We start from the raw sequence: 25,778 nt of genomic DNA, 5'->3' as shown, positions 1-25,778 counted from the left end.
TATTTTAGTTAACATTTGGCCCTGTTAACTAATAGGCCTATTATATATATAGGCTACGCAAAATAATGGCACAACAAATAGTTATAGCCTACGTCGTTTGTAAAATTGCAAACTTTACCATCTAAAGTGTCCACATCTGATTTATTCTTGTGCATAGCCTACCTTCATGTGTACATAACTTCAGCTATAGTCACCAAATTCCTAATAGGCCCTATCTGATTGTCTTGTCCAGTTTATTAAACACAAGGCAACAACTGTGGCGTATGGAGCTACAGAAATGATCACATACAGTATAATACATTAAAAAAAAAATCCCCAATTCCCAAATGTCCTGATACAACAGCGCCATCTACTGTATGACTCATTAATCGTTCGAATCGCTTTCAATCATCTCCACCATCATTAATGTGATCATAGACTACTCAAGTTCTCTCAAGGATTCAGTGAGTTGAGTTTATAGAATGCATGATTTGATCGGAATCAATAATTAAAATATATATATATTGTTAGCCTATAGAAAATAAACCATAGAACGTTTGGGATAGCCTACGTTTGGGAATCCAGTAAAATAGTTTAAATAAATCAAATCTGCGTGATGCCATTGAATTAAGTTGCAGTGTCTTAGGCTACAGAGACTTAATAAATGGTCGATTTTGTGGATGTGCACCACTGTATTCAAGCCAAAAACCCTAGTTTCAGGCACCACACTGCGCAGTGTTATTAATTCTCTTTCCGGATTTTTTTTTCTTTTCAAGCCAGTGCGCATAGTTTCCAAATAAACGGTAGGCTACTGGAGGACCTCCGACGCAAACTTCGGAGCCTGGACTTGTTTTGTCGCTGCAATGCTTAAGTTTGTCACACTCTTTTTCTGGCTACATATTTTCAATGGTGTTGCAAGCCGAACGACCCCATACGCTAAAAATGGCATCAAGACTATTGATAGAAATCTGGCTCCGGGACAAATTACCTTGAACGATATGTTTAGAGAGGTTGAAAAATTGATGGAGGACACGCAGCATAAACTAGAGGAAGCGGTACATCAGGTAGGCTACTCAAGAACCGATGTTTGGCGAATTCGAATGGTTTCGAAGTGTTTTTATCGCTTAACTTTGAAAGAGTAGGCTAATCCAGTTACGTTTTGACGATTTAAATGTTATCTGTCATGTCTACATCTTTTGATATATAATTTTCTTCGTAAACTAGGCCTCATTTATGAGATTGTCTCTTTCAGATAAATAATGAAAGTGCTAAATCTCAATCTTATGCGCAAGACCTGGTTCCAATCTATCATAATTTGACCCATTCAAAAGACGCACTGGATGACCAAGCCATGCATATAGTTGAACAGATCAAAAAGGTATGGTTCAACATTTTTCCACAGCATTATTGTTGTCTTACTTCATTATATTGTTGAGTTCTAAATACAGAGATAGTAGACTAGGCAATCATATAGACGCCTATCAGGCTTGTAGCAATGACAATGGTTTTATCGCGTTGTTTACTGCATGCGATTAACTTCTCTGCAAAGTATTTCCTCTTATATATGATCACTGTATATTAAGTTACAGTGAGGCTTTGTCTATTTTAACAAATGGCGCACCCAATGGAACACTGCTTGAGAAAAAGAGACCAAGTCCTTATAACTAAAACACTGTTTTCCTAGTCATGTTGCCAAAGATATGTTATTCTATGGCCACACGAGGAGCTCAACTCCCAGAGCTGATGTGGTGTGTCAGACAAGGAGATTTGCAGCATTCCATGTCATATGCTCTTGGTGTGTATGATCCTAAAGCATCTATGTTTCTCTCTTCAGGAAACGGACAATAGGACAGGGGAGATCCATCTCTCCAGAACAGTGATTCAGACCAGTGGCAGATGGAATGAAGTCGACCATGTGAGTGATTGAGAGACTGTGGGCTGGCCAAAGTGCTTTCAGAAGTTAGGTGAAACGTAGGCATGCAAGTGAACTTGGCAGTGAGTCGATGTCCTATGAAAACAGATTCCGTCAATGAGAAAAGCAATTCAATAAAAAGGGGAAAAAATTTGACAGTATATTGGGTTGAGATGGTTTTCCTACTTGCAAAATTTATAATGTGGACAGGATGCATCATGATGGAAGTCATATGTTGGGTGGAAAAAGGAAAATGCTCTCAGAGTTTTTCTGAAACAGGGCTCATCTTGTTTTACCATCTGGGATAATCAGGATGTTGCAAATATGTGGTGCTCACTTGAGAGTTACCTCCTGATTTGTTTCTCTGTCCGTGGACCACTAATGCAGGAAATGTATAAACACTTTGGGTTGAACAGTTTGTTATTTGTATTCGCAGTTGGCTTGGTTTTGGTAGGTTTCCTACACTGAGAGAATCTCATTTGCTGAGTCATTTCTGACATCACACACTCAGCCTATTGGTCTTGATAAACATTCCCCTAAACCAAATAAGAAAATGTAAAAAAAAAAAAAAAAATCCCTTTGACTTTGCATTATGAGTGCTCTTATTTGCAGTGCATGTCTATTCTCTCAGTAATGGCTTACTTCATATAAGCTCCCTAACCCAAAGCTTTATTATGCTGTCAGTACACTTGAGGGCACCAGTATTTTCCACAGACTGAACTGCCATTAGGGGTTTTATAGCTGAGTTTAGCGCTTTTCCCCCAGGAACCCACACATGCTGTGCTAGTAACATTAGAAAACCTGGAAAGAATGCATGGAAAATGGTCTCTTGTGAATGTTGCTCTTAATGGCTCGTAGCATTGCTATTTGCTCATTGTGTTATTTGCATATTTATGGTTGCTACTGTACTGTTGTAAATCATGACAGGGATTAACTCAAACTCCCCATCATAGTTGTTTAGTGAAAAGTATGGCTTCATCTTCAAAACCAGATCTGTGCACAGGGCCAAAGTTGCCCACATATGTTGAGCGTATGGTACAGGTTTATAGTTCCAGCTCATTAAAAAACTGGACTTTTTTTTCGATGTGAGCTGTGTTTCAAAAGACACTGCAACTTGATTTGCATGCCTGTTAAGACACAAATGCCTCCTCAGGAAATAACGGCTCAGCCAGAATAAATCAGACAGTGGGTGTGGTTTCTGAAGCGAGATGTTTTGTTTTGAGGACAGGAAGTTGGCTGGCTTTATGATGTGAGCGGGAAACAGGGAGAACTGTTTGCCCGGCTGACTGGAGTTGGTCTGGGTGAGTCATTAGAGACGACCTCAGCGCAACATCAGTCTGGGAGAAGACTGGAGGGGAGTGAGCCGCTCTTTGATCTGGTCTCTACATAAAACAGCTCAAGTACTTAGGGAATTGAACACACACACACACACACACACACACACACGCATGCACACAGACACACACACACACACACACACGCATGCACACAGGCACACACAGACACACACACACACATGCATGCACACAGACAGACACACACACACACACACACGCATGCACACAGAGACACACACACACACACACACACACACACACACTTCATTTGGCTTAATCAGGCCATTGTCTGAGGCACACTCTAAGTGTGTCTGGGGCTCCATAAACACTGGCATCATGTGGACGAAAGGTCAAACAGAAACAAAACGTTTCCATATTTACCTAAAACAACTCCTGAAAAATAAACTGTTTTCCTCATTCCAACGTGGATCAGCCTCTAAACAAATGAGATATACTTGTGTATAGTGACGAGTTGTGTATAGCTGTATTGTGATATGTTGGGGTTAAAATATGCCTTGGCAGTATGTCAGAAGTCTGCACTTTAACTTACTGGTCCCCGAAACCACCAGGGCCAAAATCAAGCCATTGTTTTTTTCCCCTCCTTATATCATCTGGCCTACTTTTCTCCTGATGAAGAAGATAAGAACTGCAAAAGGAAATCACATTAAACAAATTAAAAATTTGCGACAATTAGCGGGGGGCCCTTAATACATCTGGGCCCAGGGGCCTGAAAGTTCATAATCTGCCCATAAGTTCACATGTACATATCGTACTGTGAAGTCCAACCTCATCAATACGAGATTTCTTGGGAGACTAGCATCACTCATAATAAACGAAAAGGCAATTCATGTGGACTTTTATGTTGCCAATAAATTGAATTGGATATGTGTGGCATTACACAATTTTTCAAACGTCCGGCTTTTATTTATCACAGGAGTGCCTGATCGATGAGGACTGTGGAGAGGGCAGCTACTGTCTGTACCAAGTCCTGACCTCCAGATGCATACCCTGCCAGGCCTCCTATGCCGTGAGTGGACACAGTATACAAAACACATATTAATGGATGATTTGATTTGTCAAGTTCTCTATGGCTCAGTGCCTCTTTAGATTGATGTGAATTCATCCTTAACAGAGCTGCGGAAAGGACGAGGAATGCTGTTCAGGCCAATTGTGTGTGTGGGGAAAGTGCTCACCAGACGGTGTAAAAGGACAGTCTGGCAGCATCTGTCAGTACCAGAATGACTGCAGCCCTGAGAACTGCTGCGCCTTTCACAAGGGTAAGGCCTTGAAGACACACACTAACAATAAGCTCAATGCGTTTATTTTTCTTCAATGAAGTTTGTACGTTTAGAAGAGCTCAAAAGAAAATCCGTTATCCTAGCAAACTTTTTTTTTTTTCACAAAAAGTTAGAGAGAATTCTTTTGCGGTCAGTACCATTGAACCTGACCTAGGCCATCCTCAAGGACTCCAAAGCCGATATTTATGTCCAACTCCTCTATTTTGTCTCCCCAAATTGAATGGTTCATTGCTGGACATGCCCAGTATGTAAATGCGATCATGAGTTCTCCCACCATTAGCTAAAATGAGTCCACAAACCAGCCATTACTTTCCAAAACGTTCTATCGCCCTTAACCCCCCCCCCCCCCTCCCCCCATGGCAGAGCTGCTCTTCCCAGTGTGCACCCCGCGACCCCAGGAGCAGCAGCCCTGCTACAGCCAGCCCAATATGCTGATGGACCTACTGCTGTGGGACGTGGAGGGCCCCAGGGAACACTGCCCCTGCGCTGGGGGCCTCGAGTGCCAGCCCCTCAGGTAGGCAGCGTCTTTTCAAAATGAATTCATTCATTCAGTAAAAAATACTTACAGTAAGTGCGGTCTGTTCTAGGTCAGTACATCATTTTGTCAAATTCAGAGAATTGTTTTTCCCTGCAGTGTGTGTGTGTGTGTGTGTGTGTGTGTGTCACTGCCATTGCCACCCCAATACTCACCCAATACTGTTGTCTGTATAAAGTCCTGACTCTGTACATGGGATAGAGCCAATCATACCGGCTCAGACCAGTGGGGTATACTACGAAGCACGTTAGACATATCTAGGCTATGTAGACATATCGAGGCTTGACAAAGCTTTGACTCAGGGGTATACGTTAAGTGATACTACGATTGCAGTTATGTGATATATTTGTCAAACTAGGCTTTCAGCTCAGATCTGTGCGCGTTCTCGGTGTTGGGATGACTTTGGCCAATCGTGTAACGTGGAGACGCACAAGACCGCCTCTATTTAAAAACAATTACTTCCGCATTCAATTAATCTACACTGCGGTCATTTTTGTGTCTAACCTATAACATCAAATAAATCATTTTGTACAACCCCAATTCAGAAAAAGTTGGAACGTTGTGTAAAATGTGAATAAAAACAGAATGTAATATTCTGCAAATCTCATATTTTGTTGCAAAAAGGACACAGACAACATATAAAATGTTGAAAATGACAAATTTGACTATTTCACGGAAAATACATGATAATTTTGAATTTGATACCAGCAACATGTTTCAAAAGAAATTTGAGATGGGGGTAACAAAATGATTTAGGGTAAGTGGCAACACGATTGGGTATGAAAAAGAGCATCCCAGAGAGGCAGGGTCTCTTAGAAGTAAAGATGTAGGGGTATCTTATAATGCTTCTTAACATGAAATTGTGAAGTATTTGGGGAGTTAATCATCTACAGGACTTACATGAGCAACTGAAATCCTATATCGGCAGGATATTAATTCTCAAAGCTCTAGCAAATGGTCTTCTCAGTTCCTAAACATTTCCAGAATTTTGTTAAATAAAGAGGTGAAGCAGCACAGTGGTAAACATTTATTTTTGTAGATGTGATGACATCATCTAATCAGAACACATGGAACCGATTATCTGGTTGCCCTGCAATATTGATCAAAAAGTTGCCTCATGTATGCAACACACTTTGTACCACTTGACAAGTTCAGTTGTGACTTTTTGAGTGCATCTTTGATACAGTATTTAGGCTATGAGATGTAGGCAAGTCAGCATAGTTAATCTGTTGACTGTTGGCATGCCTCATAGGCAGAGGAAAGCTGTTGCTCTCAAATACTGTCCACTTAATCAAGAGAGTCGATATACTGATGAAGGAATAGATTAAATAGATAGATATGGAAGGTTTGCAAAGTGATTTCATGCTCCCTTTAAATAGTATTTTTAATATTTTCAAAATACAGTATTTTATTTTAATACATAGCATGACTTCTATATTTCGTAGTTTATTTTGATACACTTAATTACCGTATTTTATTAAAAAAAACTAACAAAAAAAACCTGTAGATGTAATTTTGCACATCCATGTTTATCAGGAATGCAGAGAGTAGGATGTCATTGCAGTGTTCTTTCTCTGTGGCTCTGATGTCTGTTGTTTGTTCACCTGGGTTATTGGGTTCTGTTGCAGACGTGGATCACTGTGCTTGGATGTCAGAGGCTCATCCGGTGAGGACAGCCCAGATCCAGACTTTCTGTGAAACATCAATGAGTTCCCAAACAAAAGTCTTGTGATTTTTCTGGCTCTAAATGTTTGTTTTGTCTCCACTCTATGATTCATCATTGCACAAACAGATGGGTGACAGTACATTCATTTACAATATGAGCCTGCAGGTATTCCATGTTGTACAAGCATTTCTGTTGTGACCCAAACCCTAGCCCTACTTTCTCTGTTGAAGAGATGTATTAGTAGTTATTATGACAATGAATTAATTGTATTGTATCTGTATATCAAACACTTATATTTAAATGAAACATACCTTAGTTTTCTTGCAAAGAGGACTGTTGAAATCTATTAAAAATCCTTGACTGCCTGATGTGTTTCTCAGAAATACTATGGCATTTAAACCTTTCTCGTTGTCGCTAATGTAACAAAATACACAGTAGATGGCAGTATTCAACAGTTTTTCCCCCATGTCAGTTTTTTTTTTAAAAAGAGAAAACTAATGGTTGTTCTTTTTACAAGGGCTTGTTCTGTTTTAGAAGACCTTAAAGAAACATTTTAACCAACTTCAGTGAAGCAGCGGATTCAGGAGATAAATTCTCATATCTAAAATCATGTAGGCCCTACTAGATTCTCACAATATCCTAAAATCATGTCAAAAAGTACATTAGTTTTTCAGTATTCAAGTGCATTTTGGGGTTTTGTGGCAGATTTTTGCTTTAAAGGCCTCTAAAAGGGTTAACAAATTCTATATTGTCCAGCCAGTGTAAGAACCCTTGCGAAATATTTTCCAGTTAAAGGGAGAGGTGTGTTTGGCCCAGAGGTGTGTTTGGCCCAGAGGTTTACAACTGGGAATGCAGTTGGGAAAGTAATTTTGAATGCAATTCAGCCAACATTTGAGTTGCTGTTGAGTTTAACTGAAGCAAATGTAAAAAGTTAAAAAAGCAAAAGGCATGGTGTTTCATGAATTAACATGTTCTATTTATTTGTATTCATTTGGTTTACAAACAAAAGGCACCCATTGATTTTTATATTCTAGACTTGCAAGAAAATGGATAGAGCATGATCTGGAGCAATGAACCCATTTTGCTGTAAACACCTCAATTGGACATCGGATGTGCAATTGTACTCCATTGTACTGGGAGTTGTAATGTTTGGTCTGACTGAAAATATTTATACAGAAAAAAAAAGACAAGACACTGTGATTAACACAATTGTGCAATGCTGTTTGAAATGGCAGACATGATCATACAAGGCGCCCTTGATACCCAAAAGATGCCCACATCACATTAAGGAGAGACAGAAAGAGATAGACATTTCCTGTACGTGGCTGAGTGAATGTTAATTGATAACCCTGAATACATCAGTCTGCATTTAACTTTTCCCCCACCAGAATCCCTACTAAGTGACACTCATCTCAAAAACTAAACTGAACACAAGGGAATGATTGAAGGTACATGAAGGCAAGTATCCCTTTCAAATGGTGGTCCTCGGGGGAAAAAAAAGAAAGTTCTCACAATTTATCAGATCAGTAGGTCCCAAATCCACATTAGACACGCACATTTGGAGTGAATCCACGTTTCTAGTACAACTGTGCAAAGAGTCAGGCTGGAGTGACGTACATTCAGACAATGTCAATACAGTAAGAAGAAGACCAACCGTTGAATTTACACACAAGACAAGATATGAGATATAACCAAAGGTGTGATGGCTTTGGTTTCAATTTGATCATCTTGAGACCAGATGAAAAAACAGACAAGACAAAAGACATTCGGATTTAGAGGTCCAACTGGAACTTTGACCCAAAAGGAGCCAATCTTCTTCTACATGCCTTTGTTTTGTCTTTCTTTTTAAGCCATCCTATATGTATTACAGGCATAAACATACTATGCAATGTTAGATTAATATAACAATGTCTATCTGGAAATGTACACAAATGGATTACAAAACTTACACATTTTCAGCTCTTTCACATTGTGTTAGTCAAAAAATGTCAGGCACAGTTCACAAACCAGTCAGACAACCAAGCCACTAACCCTAGTCATACACTTAAAGCTTGTAGAATCTGGTACTACAGCTCATTTTGCAGTGTGTTTAAGTACATAAAATATAGTTAATATATTTATAAATATAAACAAAACAAATCACTAACCCCATGGCTACTGTTCACCCTAAAATTGTGTTTCCAATGTAGGGAGGAAGAGTACTTGATCTTGTATAGCCTATTCACTGATCATGAGGAAAGGAACAGAAAATGTTCCTTCACTTCCTTACAACCAGAGGAAAAAAACAAAACAATAATGGATAGAAATGTAAAGATTAACAATCTGTCTGTGGCTTGGGATGGTGAGACCCTAGTTTGACATTAAGGTCAGGAAACGACCCTGTAGCAAAAGAAAAGTAGTGGGCAAGAATTCACACACACATACACACACACACACACACACACACACACACACACAACAATGGAGTTGAGAAAGTACTGAGAAACAGTCACACAAAACGTTTCTCATCAGATACAAGGATGAAACGGGTCTATGACAAGACATGCAACAAGGCATGCCAGCAGCTTGCTAAAAGCCAGTAATACAGAGGGGATGTCCAGGAGATGTCCTGAATCATGAACGAGATGTTCCACCTTTAGCCACTCACTGATAAGCATGACCCTTTCATCCTGCACAATCGCGGACAAAAAGGTAACGTATAAAGATGGTTTGGCAGAACTCCACATGGGAAAAAAACAAACAAAAAAATGTAAAGTGGGAGTGAGGGGGAGCTCAGCATAGCTGAAGAAAGCTATGGCGGGGAGTCTTAGCAAGGTCATCTGAAGGCTTGGGCATAGGCACATAGCTATACTGCGCAGGAGCCATCACATCCCTTATCTGCCTTGTGCTTGATTGAATAGTTGACAAGTGAGTCACTGCCATCAGCCAAGCAATGGAGAATGCCTACTGCCTGCGGTCAAGCTGTTGAATGTGCGGTAAAGTATTAGCCAGTCCCCCCCCCCCCCACCCACCCACCTCTTCGGTGTTTGGCTTAAGTGCTTTTACCGACAGAGACTTGATGCAGTAATTTAAAAAGCCTCCCTGTGCTCGTTGTGCTGAAGGAGAGAATCTAGCCCTGAAGAGACATGCTTGCTTTCCACAACGTGGTCAGCACCCCTACAGTTGAAGTGGGAGGGCCGTGCTGAACACAAAAAAGACAGAGAGCGAGAGAGAGAAAGAGAGGGGGCAGGGCCCAGACCCTAAAGTGACATTCAAAACATGTCCGTAGAGTCGGCCAAGTTACGCTGAATGCATAGCTGTCTGAGATAAGGGGAAAAAAAGGGGGGGGGGGGGGGTGCAAGGTATTATCAGGAGAGAGGAGGGGGGGAAGGGAAGGAGAGGCTTGGTAACATTTCCTCCGTGTCCACCTCCAGTCCACTTCACGGTCTCTCATCGTTCAGTGTCTGAGGGTGCTGGACGCTCTGAAGTAGGACAGGAACTTGAAGCACAGGCTGACCACGAAGTACCAGATGTTGCGCGCCATCTGCGACCTGGCGATGAACACCCGCCAGATGACAACCACCAGCAGCGTGTTGAACGTGTAGCGGAGGTTTCGCAATCTGGAACAGAGGAGTCTGATTTCAATTTCATGTGACATGTTAAATAAATATAACGAATCATGGTAATTTGACGATGCCATACGCACAGCGGAAAAATGGAAACAGCAACGATAACAGGCTCGGCTGGGGTGCTTGCTTTTCAATCCACAGAGCTCAAGTCAAGAGGTGATTGCATGGCAGCGGGGAGATTTGTGAATGTGTGCTTGGGGAAAACAGTCCCAGCTGGAGGCCAATTTGATAGAACTCTGATATCGGACTGGGGAATTTCCACTTTGTTTACGTGGCCTGCAAGAGATTATGCATGACATGGCCACTGCAGACAGGGCCTGAGAGAAACTGATCCTCTATGCAGACCTTTAGCAACGTTTAACAAAGAGCTGACAATACCCCAATCCTTTGGTCATTCATGCCCACTGGAAATCACATACTGGAGATTAAATAAACTGCCATGCAATTAATCTCACACGCAACTCGTGCACTTGTACTAGAACAGTAATCCACCACGCAACTAATCTGCAGTCCACCATAAGAAAGTGGATCAGCGTTAAAAACCCTTATTGAGAAGCAGAGACACGCAGCCCTGCTGGAGCCTGGGGAGGGACTACTAATCCCAGTGGGGAGCTTACTTGCTGAGGTGTTTCCTGGCGGCTGGCAGACCTGACAGCTCCTCGTTCAGCACATACTTCTTGGTGCCCATGCAGTAGTTCTCCATATACTCAGCCCAGTGCAGCTGTCGCACATCAAAGTTAAATAGCTGCAACCAAGACCGAGGCCATGTTAGAATGACAAAAGAATATGAAGTAATGACTTGATAGATGCATCAGTACAATTGTGTCAGAATTATTTAGAATGCATGTCACAGAAGAGAGACAGAAAGGGACCGTTTTAGTTAATCATTCGATCACTTTCTTGTTTTATAATGTGTGTGTGTGTGTGTGTGTGTGTGTGTGTGTGTGTGTGTGTGTGTGGCTCCACTCACCCTCCTATCCTCGGGGCTCATCTGGTTCATGAGCATGGTGACGTTGTCTGTGTTCCACACCCACGAGTGGCTGGTGAAATACTCCAGCACCATCATGGCTTTATGCAGCCGCTTGATGGTCTTCATCATCCTGTCACCGTGGCAACGGCGAGGGAAGGAAGAGGAGGAGGAGGAGGAGAGAGAGAGAGCGAGAGAAAGGAGAGAGAGAGGGACGTCAGGGCTTACACGTGGCAGCTGGCGTGCCATCTCTGTGCGTACAGTGTTTCTCTAAGCCACGCGGGGCCCATTCAGCTTTAATAGCCTTCAGCTGCAAACTGACCCATGGATCACTGGACTTCCAGGCAGATAAGAGGGGAATTGAGATTCGAGACCCAAGGCCCCTGATAGGTCTGTTAGGCAGACTGGCACCAGGAGTCAAATGTGGCCTTTGTTTGGGTAACATATGGTAGCGTGCCAAATGTATCCTTGTGTCAGCCAACAGTATACAATGGTTTTCCAGACACAACATGTCCTGCACATTACAGCAAGTACACTGTCCTCAAGCAGGGACACTTATGAATTACAGCACATTATGCCACATTCTATTTAAAAATCAGACAGTTGGTACTAAAATGATTCATTTGTTCATAATGATAGGAAGTGCCCATGGGCAGTGTGAAATTGAATCTAAAAGCATTTAGAGCACAGAGCTCAGCACACAGTTAATACGGCTGGAGATTTGATTCTACTAATCAGAATAATTATCATCTTTAAACCTTGGTGATGTGAAGTCCCATTTGCTTGAGTTGGGAAAAGGGTTATGGAGAGTTAGGGCAAGATTGATCCATACTTGAAGTGGAGTGGTACCTGAGCATTTTCAACAACTGTGATGACCTTTTTTAGAGTGAGGATTTGCAATAGTGCGCAAAGCACTGAAACTAATAAAATCAAGCGCATTAGCGCAGTCAAATATAAATCTACAGTTCCAACTGCAGGGGTTTGAGGTCAATTCCAAGCCACTTTTAATTTAGCAGTTCAATGCTCAGTTATCCACCCCTCTCAAGAGACAGTCTGATCCAGACATGGGAATAATAATCAAACGTGCAAAGTACAATGATTCAGAATCACAAATCACAAGTTAAATCTGACAAATCAGAAATGATTAAGGGGGGGAAACAAACACTCATGATCAAATTTTCCCATGGAATTCCTTATGCATGTCATTAAACCACACACATTTCAGAAAATCAAGTCTGTCACTATTCAAAAACATGGGATTTCATTCCAATTTCAATTTGTCAAGTATAAGCTTTGCTGAAATGTGTCTGGTTTAAGAAACTCTTTTAAGGCCAATACTTTCTCATGTCAGATACCAAACACTTGACTAATTTACCAAACACTAACTAATTTAAACAAATATACCTCCGATATGCCTTGCTTATAGGGCCATTGCACCGTTTTTTAAAACACATGCCTTGTATTACACAAATGTGAGTTTTCATACACATCTTTAAGGCTTCAATGGCTACATTAGTGGTTTCTGGTGTCAACAGCAGCCTCCATCAAAATCTTTTTAATGTTGACTTATGTAGCCAGACCATTTCCACTGAGATTTCTGTGGTGCTGCTGATACAGGAAACTACTAATTAGCATGATCAGGAGGTCTGACTGGATGTTTGAGTGGCCTGCTAAGTGTCTCCAGCGCTGCTAGAGCTCATCTTTCAAACCGAAGTGCTTGGTATCTGGTACTGACAAGATGATAGTTTCCCATTACGTGTCCCTATGAAGGGTTCACTAGATGAAGAGAGAAGATAACTGAAAGGTCACTCTTGGGTCATTTGTAAGGACTTGATGGCATGGCTCACAACAGGAGTTGGAAACGGACCATTTATGAAGGTGTGGTGGGGAATAATAGGATTTTATTGGGGAAAAATAAAAGGTAAAAAAAAAAAAATCTAAATCAAAACTGCATAATGCAAAAAGGTTCTAACCAAGACTCCAGAGGGGACAAAAGAAAGGTAAAAAAAAAAAAAATGCCTCCAGAACTGTGTGATCAAAAACATAAGAGTGGATGAGGCATGCTGGAACAGGAGCTCATGCTAGCCTGTCAGCAGCAGCTGTAGCAGTCGAGTCCGATGCCATGAAGTCGAGCAGACAGCCGAGCTGCGCTTCGTCGCCATCAACCATCCATGCCACACGACCAGCACCCAGTGGTGGAGGGGGAGACGGGGAGAGGTGAGGCGGGGCAGGGCGGGGCAGGGCGGGGCGGGGCGGGGAGGGGCGGGAAGGACGGGCAAGGGGGAAGAGAGGAGAAAAGAGGGAGTAGGGGGCGCTGTCGAGACCTTACCGGGGTTTCTGACCCGTCAACCTGAGATACCCGTCATACAGCAGGGCGGGCAGTGTGTGACTCACTGTGGTCCAGTACTGATTGGTAAAGGGGTTGGACCGCAGGTTAACATTGGGCCGCCTGAAAGCCTGTTCTAAAGGGTTGGTCTTGAAGATGGTGTTTACACAATACTCTGCAGAGAGAATACAGTCACAGGCATCCCCCACAATTAACATGGAGCAACACATCGCAATGCAAGCCAGCCTCAGACACACATCCTCTCTCACTCACTCAGACACACACACACACACACACAAAGGAGAAAAGAGTGCAGAACCCAGTAGGAGCTACAGGCTTGATGAGGCCTCAACTGAGTTATGCATTCTCACCCTCCCTTCTGGACATTGAAGACAACAGCACCTGCAAACAGCATCACATCACAATGGCAATAACATACGGGGGGTGGACTGCGCCAAGACGAGACAGCAAAGAGAGGGTAAGCAGCGAGCGTGGCCCACCGGCGCATTTACCTTGGCTCTTTCCCCATCATCCGGAGGAAGAGATCATATAGGAAAGCTGGTGCCTTGTGGCTTACAGCGATCCAGTACTGATTGATTAGGTGGTTTGAGGTGAGATTTACATTGGGCCGTCTGAAGGCCTGCTCGAGGGGGTTCCTCTTGAAAGTGGATATTACATGGTACTCTAAGAGACAAAAGGGCGTTTCAATACAGGGTGAACGTGGTCAATGTAGACAGAGAGAGAGAAAGAGAGACAGCTGGGATCTCAGTGGCGGCAAACCTGAGGGGCAAAGAGTATTAATTTCCCTTCAAGACACTCTGCACTTCACCGAGCTTTGTCAGAGAGAGAAGAATCAAGACTGTTGGTAGTGCCGAGAATGAAAGAGGGGTCCATTTTCAACAAAAACAGGCTCGATGAAATGCAGAAAAGGTGCGAAAGCAAATAAATACTATTTGGACCCAGGTCTGCCACACACACACACACACACACACTCAAGTGCTCTACTGTTATTGTCATTGTAGAGAAAAATTAACCACGTGTTTAACCTTGAAACTGTTACAGGTTCCAGAGAGTTTGAAGAAGTGAAATTTACACTGAGGAACCAAAGCGTCGGTGGCATGAATCTGCCACAAACAGTAAACAGTGACATTTCACGACCAGTCCAAACACAAACAACAGTGGACCCATGACTTGTGGCGGAATGTGGGACGATATGGACAATAGCATTAAAGCACTTGGCCCATCAGAAAAAAAAAAAAAAAAAAAAAAAAAATCAGACCACCTTTTTGCTTCCACAATGAACATTGAAAAATAATTAAGACCTAAAACTTTTGGTTTAAAAATATCTGTCCTCTAGTCCTATCCTGACACTACAACAGACCTACTTACTGCTACATACCTTATTATTATAATATTATATGGCTGCATCAGACTTTTGCTACACGAAGTTGCCTTGACTGAACTGCTTATGACAATCAACTGACACATTGTCATTTCAATACTGACTTATAGAAGTTCTAATTCTAAGTCTAATTCATAAAACAATTACTTACTTTCTCTATCTGTAGTAGATACAGACAAGTCAGTTCCGCATTAGATTAGCGGCGAGAGAAAATTCGGAGCTGAGCCCAAATGCACATTCTAATTTTTGCTCAGCAACCTTGTAACACAAGCCTAAAAACAGCCACTGTGACGGCGGCCACCTCCGCATGTGATAGCAGGGGAAGAAATAGCTTCCCCCGAGATAGGCTTTCAAATGACTACATCCCTAGTCAAATTCAGGACGCTACGCCCGGTCTGATTTGAACAGCGGCCATGTGCATGCATTGTTCAGAGGGGGTGACAAACACCTAGTGTGTGAGCGTGCAGGGGCTGCTGCATGTGGAAAGTCGACGATTCAGCACCTGCCCACACACACACACACACACCTTCTTCAGGGAGGGGGTGTGGGAGACACACTCTCACTTCTCCACAGTCTTCACTCACTCGTAAGAAACATTTAACTGGAACGACAGACTAAAAGGCTGTCTAGGCCTTCTATTACTTCTTGGGATTTCCCAATATTTTATGGTATTCAATTTAATCTCTTTTCCATTTTAATACTATGTGTGGCCTGATTTCTAAAGTGCCTTATTGTTTTCAGTGCTCGTCAGTCAATTAGTCTAACGATTCTAAGATGGTTTCATACCAACTTCTCCCCAGTGGAATGGGTTGATGCCTCCAGTTGTGCAGTTGTAAACCAACATGGTTTTGGGTCTGCAAAAGTAAACACACGACAAGCAGGTTTACAGCAACAACAACACTGAAACATCTTATCAGAATATCAAAAATGGTTTTCTTTACAACTACAACTGGGTTGGGGGAGAGCCAAGTTGCAAGGTTGGTTCTCTGCACACAGGTAGGCTACGGCTGGGAAGGCGCACGGCAACCTAGTTTACCATCAGAATTATTTTGAAGCTGTAACATTAAGGTTTAAAAAAAAACACTGCATATGATGGCTTTACATTTGTGGTGAATGTGGAACATGTTTTATGCTGGAGCTCATGTCTTGCACTGGCTTGACAAAGACAGTCATTTTCCCCTAATTACTTCCTCACACTGTTTTCTAAACAGCAAGCCTGGGAGGACATTCAAGCAGCGGTATCGTTACCGAGATTCTCAGGCAGAGCTGGCATCCACCTGCCTGGCTGCTGACGCCATGCTTTGGGAGAAACTGACCTGTTGTGCCTTTGGGAGCCTGAGTACCAGGCAGCGGCCAGAGTGGTGTTGATTACGACATCTACTGGCACCAAGTCAGCCACAGCATTATTGGAGGCCCTCATCGTGCGCAGAATGCCCTTCCCCGCCTAGAAATCAAGCAGATTTGGTAGGAAAAGTAAGATTTCCCAAACGGCATTTATGCAGGTGGAGTGCTGTAATGTATCTCAAATATCAGAAAAGTTGCACTTACAGCAATGAATATTCCACTAGGTCCATTGAAATTATCTATCCAGCCCTGTAAGAGAAGCAGTGCTGGTTACAGAGCAGGAATCCTCTACAAACACAAGATAGGCCAAAGCAATAAGGATTTAAACCTGATTACGACTGTGAACTGAGCATGACCCTTTGTGCTGCACTTACAGGGAAGGGCTCCATCCAACTGGCTCCGACGATGGAGGGCCGGATGATGGCCACGTTCAGGTTCCCACACTCCTGCTGGACCAGATACTCAGCCAAAGCTTTGGTGTAAGTGTATGTGTTTGGCCGGTCACCAATCAGCTTTGGCGTCATTACGCCCACAAGCTTATCATCCATCCATCTATTAAATAATAATAACAATAAAACAACAGAACCCAAAGTGACTACATAGCCTCTACGGTTTGTACATTGTAGCATTAAAAATCAATAAATTGGCCCATTCAGAAGAGGCACTCTTATTGTTCCTCAATGCTCTGAACCTGTGCAACTCACTCTAAGGTGTCAACAAGCTTCTTGTAGTCTACTGGTGGGGGGTAGACCACCTCCTCAATGAGCTTGCGGTCACAGTTGGCATAGGCCGTGGACACGTGGATGAACACCTCCAACTGTTTCATTCTGTGGGCCAGAGCCACCATCTTTTGAGTCGCCAGAACGTTCAGCTGCACTGCATCTCTGTGGGGAGTGCAAGCGACAGGGGGAGTGATCACCAATGCATCTGGAGCACAATGTTCTCGGTGGAGAACTTGCACAGAGGCTGATTTAGACACCTCATTAAACTGACGTTTTATCAGCCTCTGGCAAGATACTACAGGGAAACATGCATATAGCGCTGGGTGTTTATTTATACTCTGATGGATTTATCGCTGACTTAAAATGTAAAAATGGCACATCTTGCTAGCAAAAAAATGGAGATGGTTTGTTGCTCATAAAGAGAGCAATGCTTACTTGAGAGGCTCATTGAATCGGATTGTTGCTGCACAGTGGAAGACTATGTTGACATTGGCTGCCAGTGTCTCCTGGTCCTCTTTCCTCAAGTCCAGTTCAGGCAGAGTTAAGTCACTGTTCACAGCTACAATTTTCTCTGCAAAGTCAGGCTGCTCATCTCTTAATCTGTCAAAGAGCTGTAGCAGAGAAATCCTGATCAACGGCTAGATAAATAAATTTAAGCGATACCACATTTCCGGTAATCACAGATGACCCATATATCCAGATGTCCTCTAGTACCATGCGCTACTTAAGATACATCTATAGATATTAATCCGTCATACTTGAGTAATATGGTCATATGCAATGTATATGCATTTAACATATAAGATTAAATGTCCACAGCAAGGGATTTATGTAATGTGAAGTACCAAAATGGCTTTCTCAAATCTCATACAAAAAAAATGACTATGATCTTGGCTGCAGGCAGTTGAAAATGCAAAACACAAGGATGCTATTTGAAGATTGAACACATGATAATACAACCTCCTGCTATGTGACTTACATATCTTTACAAAACATTACATTCTGGTCGATTACAGGTAGGCCTATAGTCCTGTCATTCTAATTCCATACACTTTTTCTGTCAAATTCAGCTAATTTCTCCTCTAGATATCGGTCCAGTGTTTGGACACAAAAACAGTCAATAGACAACACAGTGCTTCAGAAACATGGAGGGGCAGAGATTATATGACTGACTATTGAGTTCAAATATCAACCTTTCACAAAAACAAACCACAAAGTGCAACTTTATGACACTCTAGGCTCTGTACACAAATTTGGGCTTCGATGTTCTAATTAAGTTGGACCGTTTCTTCACTATGATTCTTTGACTCACTTTGTTACCAGTCAATTCAAAACAGGATGATGGGGGCTTGATAAACCTGCCTGGATGTCTCACTATACCATCTTTCACAACCACATCCTGCCACGACTCATCACAACTCACTTTGCAGTTGACCATGTCCGCAATGCGCTCATGAGGAGCCTGGCCCGCCTTTGAGCGGACAAGCACGTAGACAACCTTGACGCCGGGACAGGAGCGCAGCAGCTTTTCCAGCAGGACCTTCCCCATGAAGCCAGTGGCTCCTGTGATGAGGACACTCTTCCCTTCATAGAACTGCGGGATGGTGACCATGGTGGCAGCCCTCCGGTCCCTCCTGTGCACACAAGATTCAGCCCAAAAGTTAGACCACACGTTCATTCATGCATAGCTGCCCTTTCACCAGCAGTTATGCGCATACTTACATATGCAAACAGAGGATTGCTCGTTTGCTTGGGAAATATTTAGCCATGTAGTTCAAATGGTAAAAACGTGCCGTAGTCTGTTTGATCAACTCACAAGGCAGAAAAAGTGTTTGGTGAAGAAACAACTGGCAGCTGCAAGATCTAGCTATTGAAAGAAGCTATTTTGATAGTACATATTTGTACGTTTGGCAGAAAATATTTGATAAACTAATTTTGTCCTGTGCTTCATGTTTGGTGCATTTCTGATTTTTCAAATGCCTATATTGCCATTGAGTAGTGATTCATTTAGGACACATTGGCAGGTCTTCACAAACATATCATGAAAACATAAATATTTGCAAGGCAGTTTTACAATATCCATGTAACACACAAGCAATCTGAAACTTTCTGGCTGAGAGGAATTACAAATTAATCCAGTGATGCAGAGTGAGGTGAAATAAGGCACAACACATTTCTGCTTGCAATTCACAGCTCTGAATCATCCTTGTATAAGTCTACACAGAGAGCTAGTATTGCAGTTAATAAGTATGGCAAAAGATAACCTCTGCCCATTTAAAGCCGATAACACCAATCAGCATCACGCCTTATCTAAACAAAGCTCAACATGCACTTCACTTCAAACAATTCAGTAGTGCACTTTACAGTCACATATCCTATAGGGTCACACTTTCCCAAACTGTCTGAACTGACTGATTTGATTTAACTGAACTGAGCGAAGTGATTTTTAGAGTTAGAATATGACAGATTGCTAGCCTAGAAATCTAGACGCACCCTAGTAAATTAATTTGCTCAGCCTGTACGTCTAGTAGCAAACCATAAGGATTTCTATTGGCTGACGCAGTGGACGTCATCCAATCACAGCGCTCTATTTTGTTAGAGAGTCTTAAGGCGGGCTTAACAGGATGACGACAGTCCTGCGATGATGAACAACAAGGTGGCTATGGCGAACGAAGAGCGGTTGTTTGAAATGGCCTTAGTGGACAGGCAATGCTTGTGTTGTTAAATCCTCCAAGACTGCTCATTTGTTTAGTTTTCAGTTTCCAAGTCCTAAGAACATACTGGGCACCTAGAGCTGGGCGTTAATTTCCCTACATCATTAGCACATGCAACTGAAATTTCCTGGCACAGTTACACCATAACTGTAATATAGGAATATAACCCCAATCCTTTACTGGAACAGTATTTTTAACTTTAGTATCTCATTATCTAAAATGGTACCATAAACTAGGCCAACTGAAACCATGGCAGCTAGAAAGGACAGACATGCAGGTTTTCAGGATCAGAGCGATCTACTGTGATTTACTAATGTGACTAAAACATAACATTTCGCCTCTCCAGAATTGTAAAGCTTTATTATAATATGCCATATCATCTCATTTTTGATAATGTGATACAAGTCCTTTAGTGTTAGAAACCACTGACGGGCTGGCGCCTTAAGATGGAATCAGAGTAACCTCCTGTCTGATAATGACTCAATTTCTCAATAGGTTTACAGATCTCAAAATGTTAAAGGTTTCTGAATGTTTCCTCAGGAGGTGCCATCACTTGTGTGAAAGTAGTATTGACAAATTTCTGGCCAAGCCCAATGTGTTGTATTTATTGTATCGAAAAATCATTTGGAATGGGTCATGCAGGGAGCCCACCTATTTTCTTTGTGATTGCCTCCATTACATTGTAAAACTACAATCTTAAGGTAGGCTTCTCGGTCATAAGGTAAATCATTGCTGTTTAGCCAGGTGAAGAAACATTTTAACTGCTCTTACAATTGGGTATTGCATATGTTCCCATCACATGACCAGGAACTGACAGGTGTAAACAGAATAAAAAACAGAAGTTATATGGCATTAAATGTACAAGAAAATTGACAGTAAGTGACAATTTGAAAGTGTACAGACTTGAATATTATAGAAAATCTGAGCAGTAATTTGACAGCCAACCTTTCCTTCCTAGATAAAACGTTCTAGCTAAAATGTCTCCTATAAAACATGTCACACAAGGCTCCAGGTTTGGGGACTGGGTCTTTTGGGGGCAACAAGTGCAGCTGATATTGCTTACTGCATGACACAAGTTGCAACAGCTGTGCTGATCTCAAAACAGCAGCAGGGTTCCCAGCCAACAGGGGCGTGCAGAGACCTTTGAAGGGGCAGGGGCTCAAATTTTAAAAAAAGGGCACATGGAACAATTCAGAAAACGTGTTAACTTTACTTAAAACTTAATTTTGATTACAACCCAATAGAGAATACATTGGCTACATGCAAATTATATCAAAATAATGTCCTATTCCCTAGCCTATAAAGCTTTAATCATCTGAACCGGACTTTTTTTTTATTTATTTTTTTTATTTAAATTCTAGCATTTATCTAGCACTAGTATTTCAATGATGGTGGGACAGGCTATTATATGGTTTAGCAATTTGCAAAGTAGTCTAATGTACTGATAAACATTTGATACATTTTCATATTTATTCATTTATTCATTATTCAAGAAGAATAGGTGTAAATAGCAGACAGAGCTGTAACACATTTTTCTAATTTCTCTCCTTGGTTCTGAAAATTCAATAGGAGTGCATGTACTGTAGGCCTACTGTAGCCAGGGCACAGACAGATAGGTCTTTTCAGTTTTCAATAGGCTATTGTCTACAGAGAGATCATAGGCTATAAGGCTATATCTTATTGATTAAATTCAAAGCTAATTTTAATAGCCTAGAAATCTAGACGCACCTTTGCGACAGCAAATATGTTATTGACTAGTCTAGCTTGTCATGCTATAATTTTAATGTTTATCACAGTGAACTACCACCATTAGCAAGCTGGTGTCTTGCAGATTCACGTGCTGTGCGTGTGGCCACTGAGTGAAATGACGCGTAATGTAGCCTACTGTAAACAGAGAACGTGTGGAGTTGGGTTAGTTAAACAACTACAGTAGCCTATGTCGTCGGCTTATGACGATTTAGGAAAGGTTTGCCTACTCTGTTTTATGAACTAGGTCTACTAACCTAAGCTACTATAACATAGTAACCTAAACAGAATATGTTATGAACGTTCAGCCTTAGATTTTCGAAGCTGCCAGGTTATTGAAATGGATGGACCATGACATGGTTAAAACGGGTTTGATAGCCTACTTCATTAAACATGAAACAACTTGAAACATTTTATTCTCTATCTCTAAGCTGAATACTATTGCATGTTCAGATAGGCTAACTGCCAAGTGACCTTACCGTGCTCCCAAACGTCTCCTGCAGCACTGTACCTGCGTGCACCTTCTGAGAGTTCACTGAATGTATGACGTCACGGATTGGTGGCAGCAAGGCATTTCAATTAACACAGAAAATTGTTATTTTTGTAAATTTCTAATTTCACAAACTATTAATGAGACATTTTAGCGAATATTCACGTTGGAACTAGCGGAAGTATTACAAATTTTAAAAAGTAAAAAACGGGTCTTGTCAAAAGGGCACTTGGACATCAAAGGGTCAAAGGGGCAGGTGCTGGAGCCCCTGTAGCCCCCCATCTCTGCACGTGCCTGCCAGCCAAGGTGCTCCATAGCCAGAAATTTCAGCTTGTGGCACGACTGCATCCAACTTGGCCTTTTCAAAGGTCTGGCTAATGGTACATCAAGGATGGCACATTTTGAATATTACACATTAAGCTGTCTCTAGTAATCTATAAACAAATTGAATAAGGCAGCACACGTAAAAGCACTCACATATAGCCCAACCAACCTGATTAAGGATAATCCCCGCAAAACACATAGCCTAGCCAATATGGCACATAAAACTTTCTAGCATATAATGACGCATGTACAGTGGAGGCTAAATGATCTCTAACATCTCATCAGGTTGAATAATTAATTTGTCACATGTATGCACACAGCCTGTCAACCCTGCACGTGAGTCAAACATCATTTCCGACATCCTTTGCTTTGAATGTAAAGCAAGCGGTTACTGGAACTACAAAAAAAATACACTTGTCTTATCTAGGAGTGCTGAATGGAAGCCATTATGATGGAAAGCCACAAATTCCTCGGCTGACATGACTGCAAAGTTTGGCGGATGTGGTTGAATACAATACAGCAACAGGCTGAATAAATTGGTCATGAGACAGCGGTCGACCAATCTTGTGACCCGTGTTAAAAGAGGCATTCATGGTCCTCCTTACGCATATATTTTAGCATCTTAGAACACAAATGTGATCAACCTCATCTCCAAAAGGGAAGTGCCCTACGAAGTTGCGTAAGATGATGACAATGTGTGTCCATAGAAATGTCCAAGTGTCAATGAAGTTTAGACAAAGTAGGCAAACATAGAAAGACCACAGCAATCCACCCCCCCCCCCCCCCCCTCCTCCAAGGCGTTTTCGATATTGCGCAAACTTACTGAAATATTCACACACACCTTATGGCCAATTATGAGATAGCTACACCAATGAAATCTTCATTGCCATGGTTCATATACATATTCAACACACTGTACAGCATGGCCTAGCAACTTCAAATTAGCCACAAAACTTCGGAAAGTGAACACTATGAGCCAGTTAAGCTTTACGGTCCTCGTACACAGGTGGGTGATGTTACGGCAACAGGCACAGTTAATCAAGTATATGGGCAAGTTAGCGTAAAGTATATGGGAGCGAATATAAAGTCTCTGGAAGCTAGTGTACAAAACCACATTCCTATCATGTGGAGCGGGTTTGTGAGCTAATTCAGCTAAAGTTAGCTAGCTAATTATCTTCACGTTACTAAGTTCGCCAACACAGGCGTGCTAGGAAACCAAAGCAAACGCAATAGACGAAACTGCCACTTTGGCAAAGGGAAGGTGACTGGTGAGAGACCTAGCTAATCAAACATTTGCCGCACCGTTCAGTTAGAAATAATGTATCGATCTCTGAAACATTACTTCCTGAAAAAATAATGTAACTACCATGCTAACGACCCCTCCCCTCTACGCATTTCTTCCGTAGTAGAAATACTCCATTGAAGCGCCAGCAAACGGCAGCTAGCAGTCGTTAGCGCGCAGAAGAAATTCTACCTGATTTCTCGCCATCACGAGGCACCTTTTCTTCGAAATACAAACTACTTTAATGTACAACATCAACAGAACTAAACAGATGAAACACATTACCAACTGTAAATCCAGGCAGTGTCGTTAATCCCAAGATGCCTACAGCAATGAAGCAGTGGTGCGAGATGCTGTGAGAGCGACTGTGAGCAGGAAGCGCAGTGAGTGGGGATTGCCAGATGAATTCATAGATGAAGAGCAAACGTGACGTCAGTAGCCACTAAAACTCAATGCAGCATGCTCAGGATCCTTCACTGAATTGCAGTGCTAGGCTACTAAGAATAATCTCCCTTCCATCCATTAGTCTCACTTTCTTATAATTTAGCCTACCACCCATGTCTTTATGCGAAAAATAATTAAAATTACATTCTTATTCTAAATTTGGTTCATGGCCAAAGCAAATTTCCTACAGAACCACCAGTCAGAGATAGAAGACTCTTTTAAATGCAATTGCTACTCGGAATTCAGCTTCTAAAGAATGGAAAAGCCTATTAGGCCTACTATTATATTGGTCTATGGATGTACCATTTCAGTGCATAATGGAAGTTGTATAGGCTATTGGAGGCTACCCATGGTAGGCTATTGACAGCTTTCATGGGAAAGCAGTCTGAAGGGGAGAACCTGGAATTTATTGCCCTGTTCAGATGGGATGAAATCACCTCTTTATTCTTGCAAGTATCCTAATCCCCACATACAGTTGTGTGCAGAATAATAGCAGAAATAAAGCAGAATAAAGCTCAAAATCCTTAGAATAGCTGTTAATTCCATAATATCAATGCATTGGGAACACTACAATTTCTTTACGAATTCAAACATTTACTGTATAAACTGAAAAAATGTCTCAGGATTTTGCTTTACTTTGAATCACTGCACTAATATCTAGTTGCATTACCATTATTTCTGAGAAATGCTTCACATCTGTGTTGCATGGAGTCGACCAACTACTGGCACCTGTGAATACCAAGTATTCCAGCCCAGAACGATTGAACTACATTCCACAATTCCTCTGCATTTCTGGGTTTTGCCTCAGAAACAGCATTTTTGATGTCACCCCACACATTTTCTATAGGAGTGAGGTCTGGGGATCGGGCTGGCCTCCATAACGTCAATCTTGTTAGTCTGGAACCAAGACTTTCTCGCTTACTGGTGTGTTTTAGGTCATTGTCTTGTTGAAACACCCATTAGGGCAGCCGTGGCCTACTGGTTAGCACTTCGGACATGTAACCGGAGGGTTGCCGGTTCGAACCCCGACCAGTAGGCACGGCTGAAGTGCCCTTGAGCAAGGCACCTAACCCCTCACTGCTCCCCGAGCGCCACTGTTGTTGCAGGCAGCTCACTGCGCCGGGATTAGTGTGTGCTTCACCTCACTGTATGTTCACTGTGTGAGTATATATACTTATTTCAAAGGCATTTCCTCTTCAGCATAAGACAATATGACCTCTTCAAATTTTTTGATGTTTCTGAGGCAAAACCATAGACTGTAAAAAATAATAAAATGGCAAAAAAATTTGCAGGGATTCCAATGCAGGAACATTGTGGAATCTAGTTCAATTGTCCTGGGCTGGAATACCTGTTCACAGGTACCAGTAGTTGGTCAACTCCATGCAACACAGATGTGAAGCAATTCTCAGAAATAATGGTAATGCAAGATATTAGTACAGTGATTCAAAGTAAAGCAAAATCTTGTGACATTTTTCAGTTTTTACAGTAAATGTTTGAGTTTGTAGAGAAAATGCAAACACTGCTATTTTTCTGAACAGCCTATTCCTTTTTCTTCACTTTCTGTAAAGGTATAACAAATCATGTTTTGATTTGAAATTGAATATGCAGTGTTCCCAATGCATTGCTATTATGGAATTGACAGCTATTCTAAGGATTTTGAGCTTTATTATTTGTTTTAAAAC

General features: G+C 41.8%; 2 protein-coding genes across 3 annotated transcripts; one reads left to right on the top strand and one right to left on the bottom strand.

Moving 5' to 3' along the window:
• Nucleotides 1-735: 735 nt before the first annotated feature.
• On the top strand, nt 736-7,092 carry dkk3b (dickkopf WNT signaling pathway inhibitor 3b). The gene is made up of 7 exons (XM_042109104.1): nt 736-1,043; nt 1,232-1,357; nt 1,814-1,894; nt 4,163-4,255; nt 4,361-4,505; nt 4,890-5,040; nt 6,690-7,092. The coding sequence occupies exons 1-7, from the start codon at nt 843-845 to the stop codon at nt 6,757-6,759; spliced, it is 867 nt and encodes a 288-aa protein (XP_041965038.1). The 5' UTR covers nt 736-842; the 3' UTR covers nt 6,760-7,092.
• A 589-nt stretch (nt 7,093-7,681) lies between these two features.
• far1 (fatty acyl CoA reductase 1) lies at nt 7,682-24,062 on the bottom strand. Of its 2 annotated transcripts, none has more exons than XM_042109069.1 (12): nt 23,938-24,062; nt 18,520-18,730; nt 17,532-17,707; nt 17,079-17,258; nt 16,749-16,926; nt 16,579-16,623; nt 16,347-16,474; nt 15,817-15,884; nt 13,632-13,803; nt 11,306-11,435; nt 10,953-11,080; nt 7,682-10,326 (listed from the first exon to the last, which is right to left on the bottom strand). In XM_042109069.1, exons 2-12 carry the CDS (start codon nt 18,706-18,708, stop codon nt 10,164-10,166), a joined length of 1,557 nt encoding a protein of 518 aa, XP_041965003.1. In that variant the 5' UTR covers nt 18,709-18,730; nt 23,938-24,062; the 3' UTR covers nt 7,682-10,163. The 2 variants fall into 2 exon arrangements, with proteins under 2 accessions (XP_041965003.1, XP_041965002.1); XM_042109068.1 differs by lacking the exon at nt 13,632-13,803 and adding an exon at nt 14,141-14,312 and having other exon boundaries at nt 23,938-24,061.
• Between the last annotated feature and the right edge of the window lie 1,716 nt (nt 24,063-25,778).

The sequence above is a fragment of the Alosa sapidissima genome, chromosome 11 (assembly GCF_018492685.1).
Source record: "Alosa sapidissima isolate fAloSap1 chromosome 11, fAloSap1.pri, whole genome shotgun sequence".
NCBI classification, from domain to species: domain Eukaryota; kingdom Metazoa; phylum Chordata; class Actinopteri; order Clupeiformes; family Clupeidae; genus Alosa; species Alosa sapidissima.
The sequence above is the reverse complement of the archived record's forward strand: the minus strand, read 5'-3'. Positions and strand labels throughout refer to the sequence as shown.

Excerpts from the sequence above, each read along its gene's own strand:
- dkk3b (XM_042109104.1), top strand. The coding sequence starts at position 843 with ATGCTTAAGTTTGTCACACTCTTTTTCTGGCTACATATTTTCAATGGT. Across the intron at positions 4,256-4,360 it reads CCTGCCAGGCCTCCTATGCC|AGCTGCGGAAAGGACGAGGA; the intron begins GTGAGTGGACAC and ends CATCCTTAACAG. Across the intron at positions 4,506-4,889 it reads CTGCTGCGCCTTTCACAAGG|AGCTGCTCTTCCCAGTGTGC; the intron begins GTAAGGCCTTGA and ends CCCCCATGGCAG.
- far1 (XM_042109069.1), bottom strand. The coding sequence starts at position 18,708 with ATGGTCACCATCCCGCAGTTCTATGAAGGGAAGAGTGTCCTCATCACA. Across the intron at positions 17,708-18,519 it reads CGGACATGGTCAACTGCAAA|CTCTTTGACAGATTAAGAGA; the intron begins GTGAGTTGTGAT and ends TCTCTGCTACAG. Across the intron at positions 16,624-16,748 it reads GTTGGATGGAGCCCTTCCCT|GGCTGGATAGATAATTTCAA; the intron begins GTAAGTGCAGCA and ends CTTCTCTTACAG.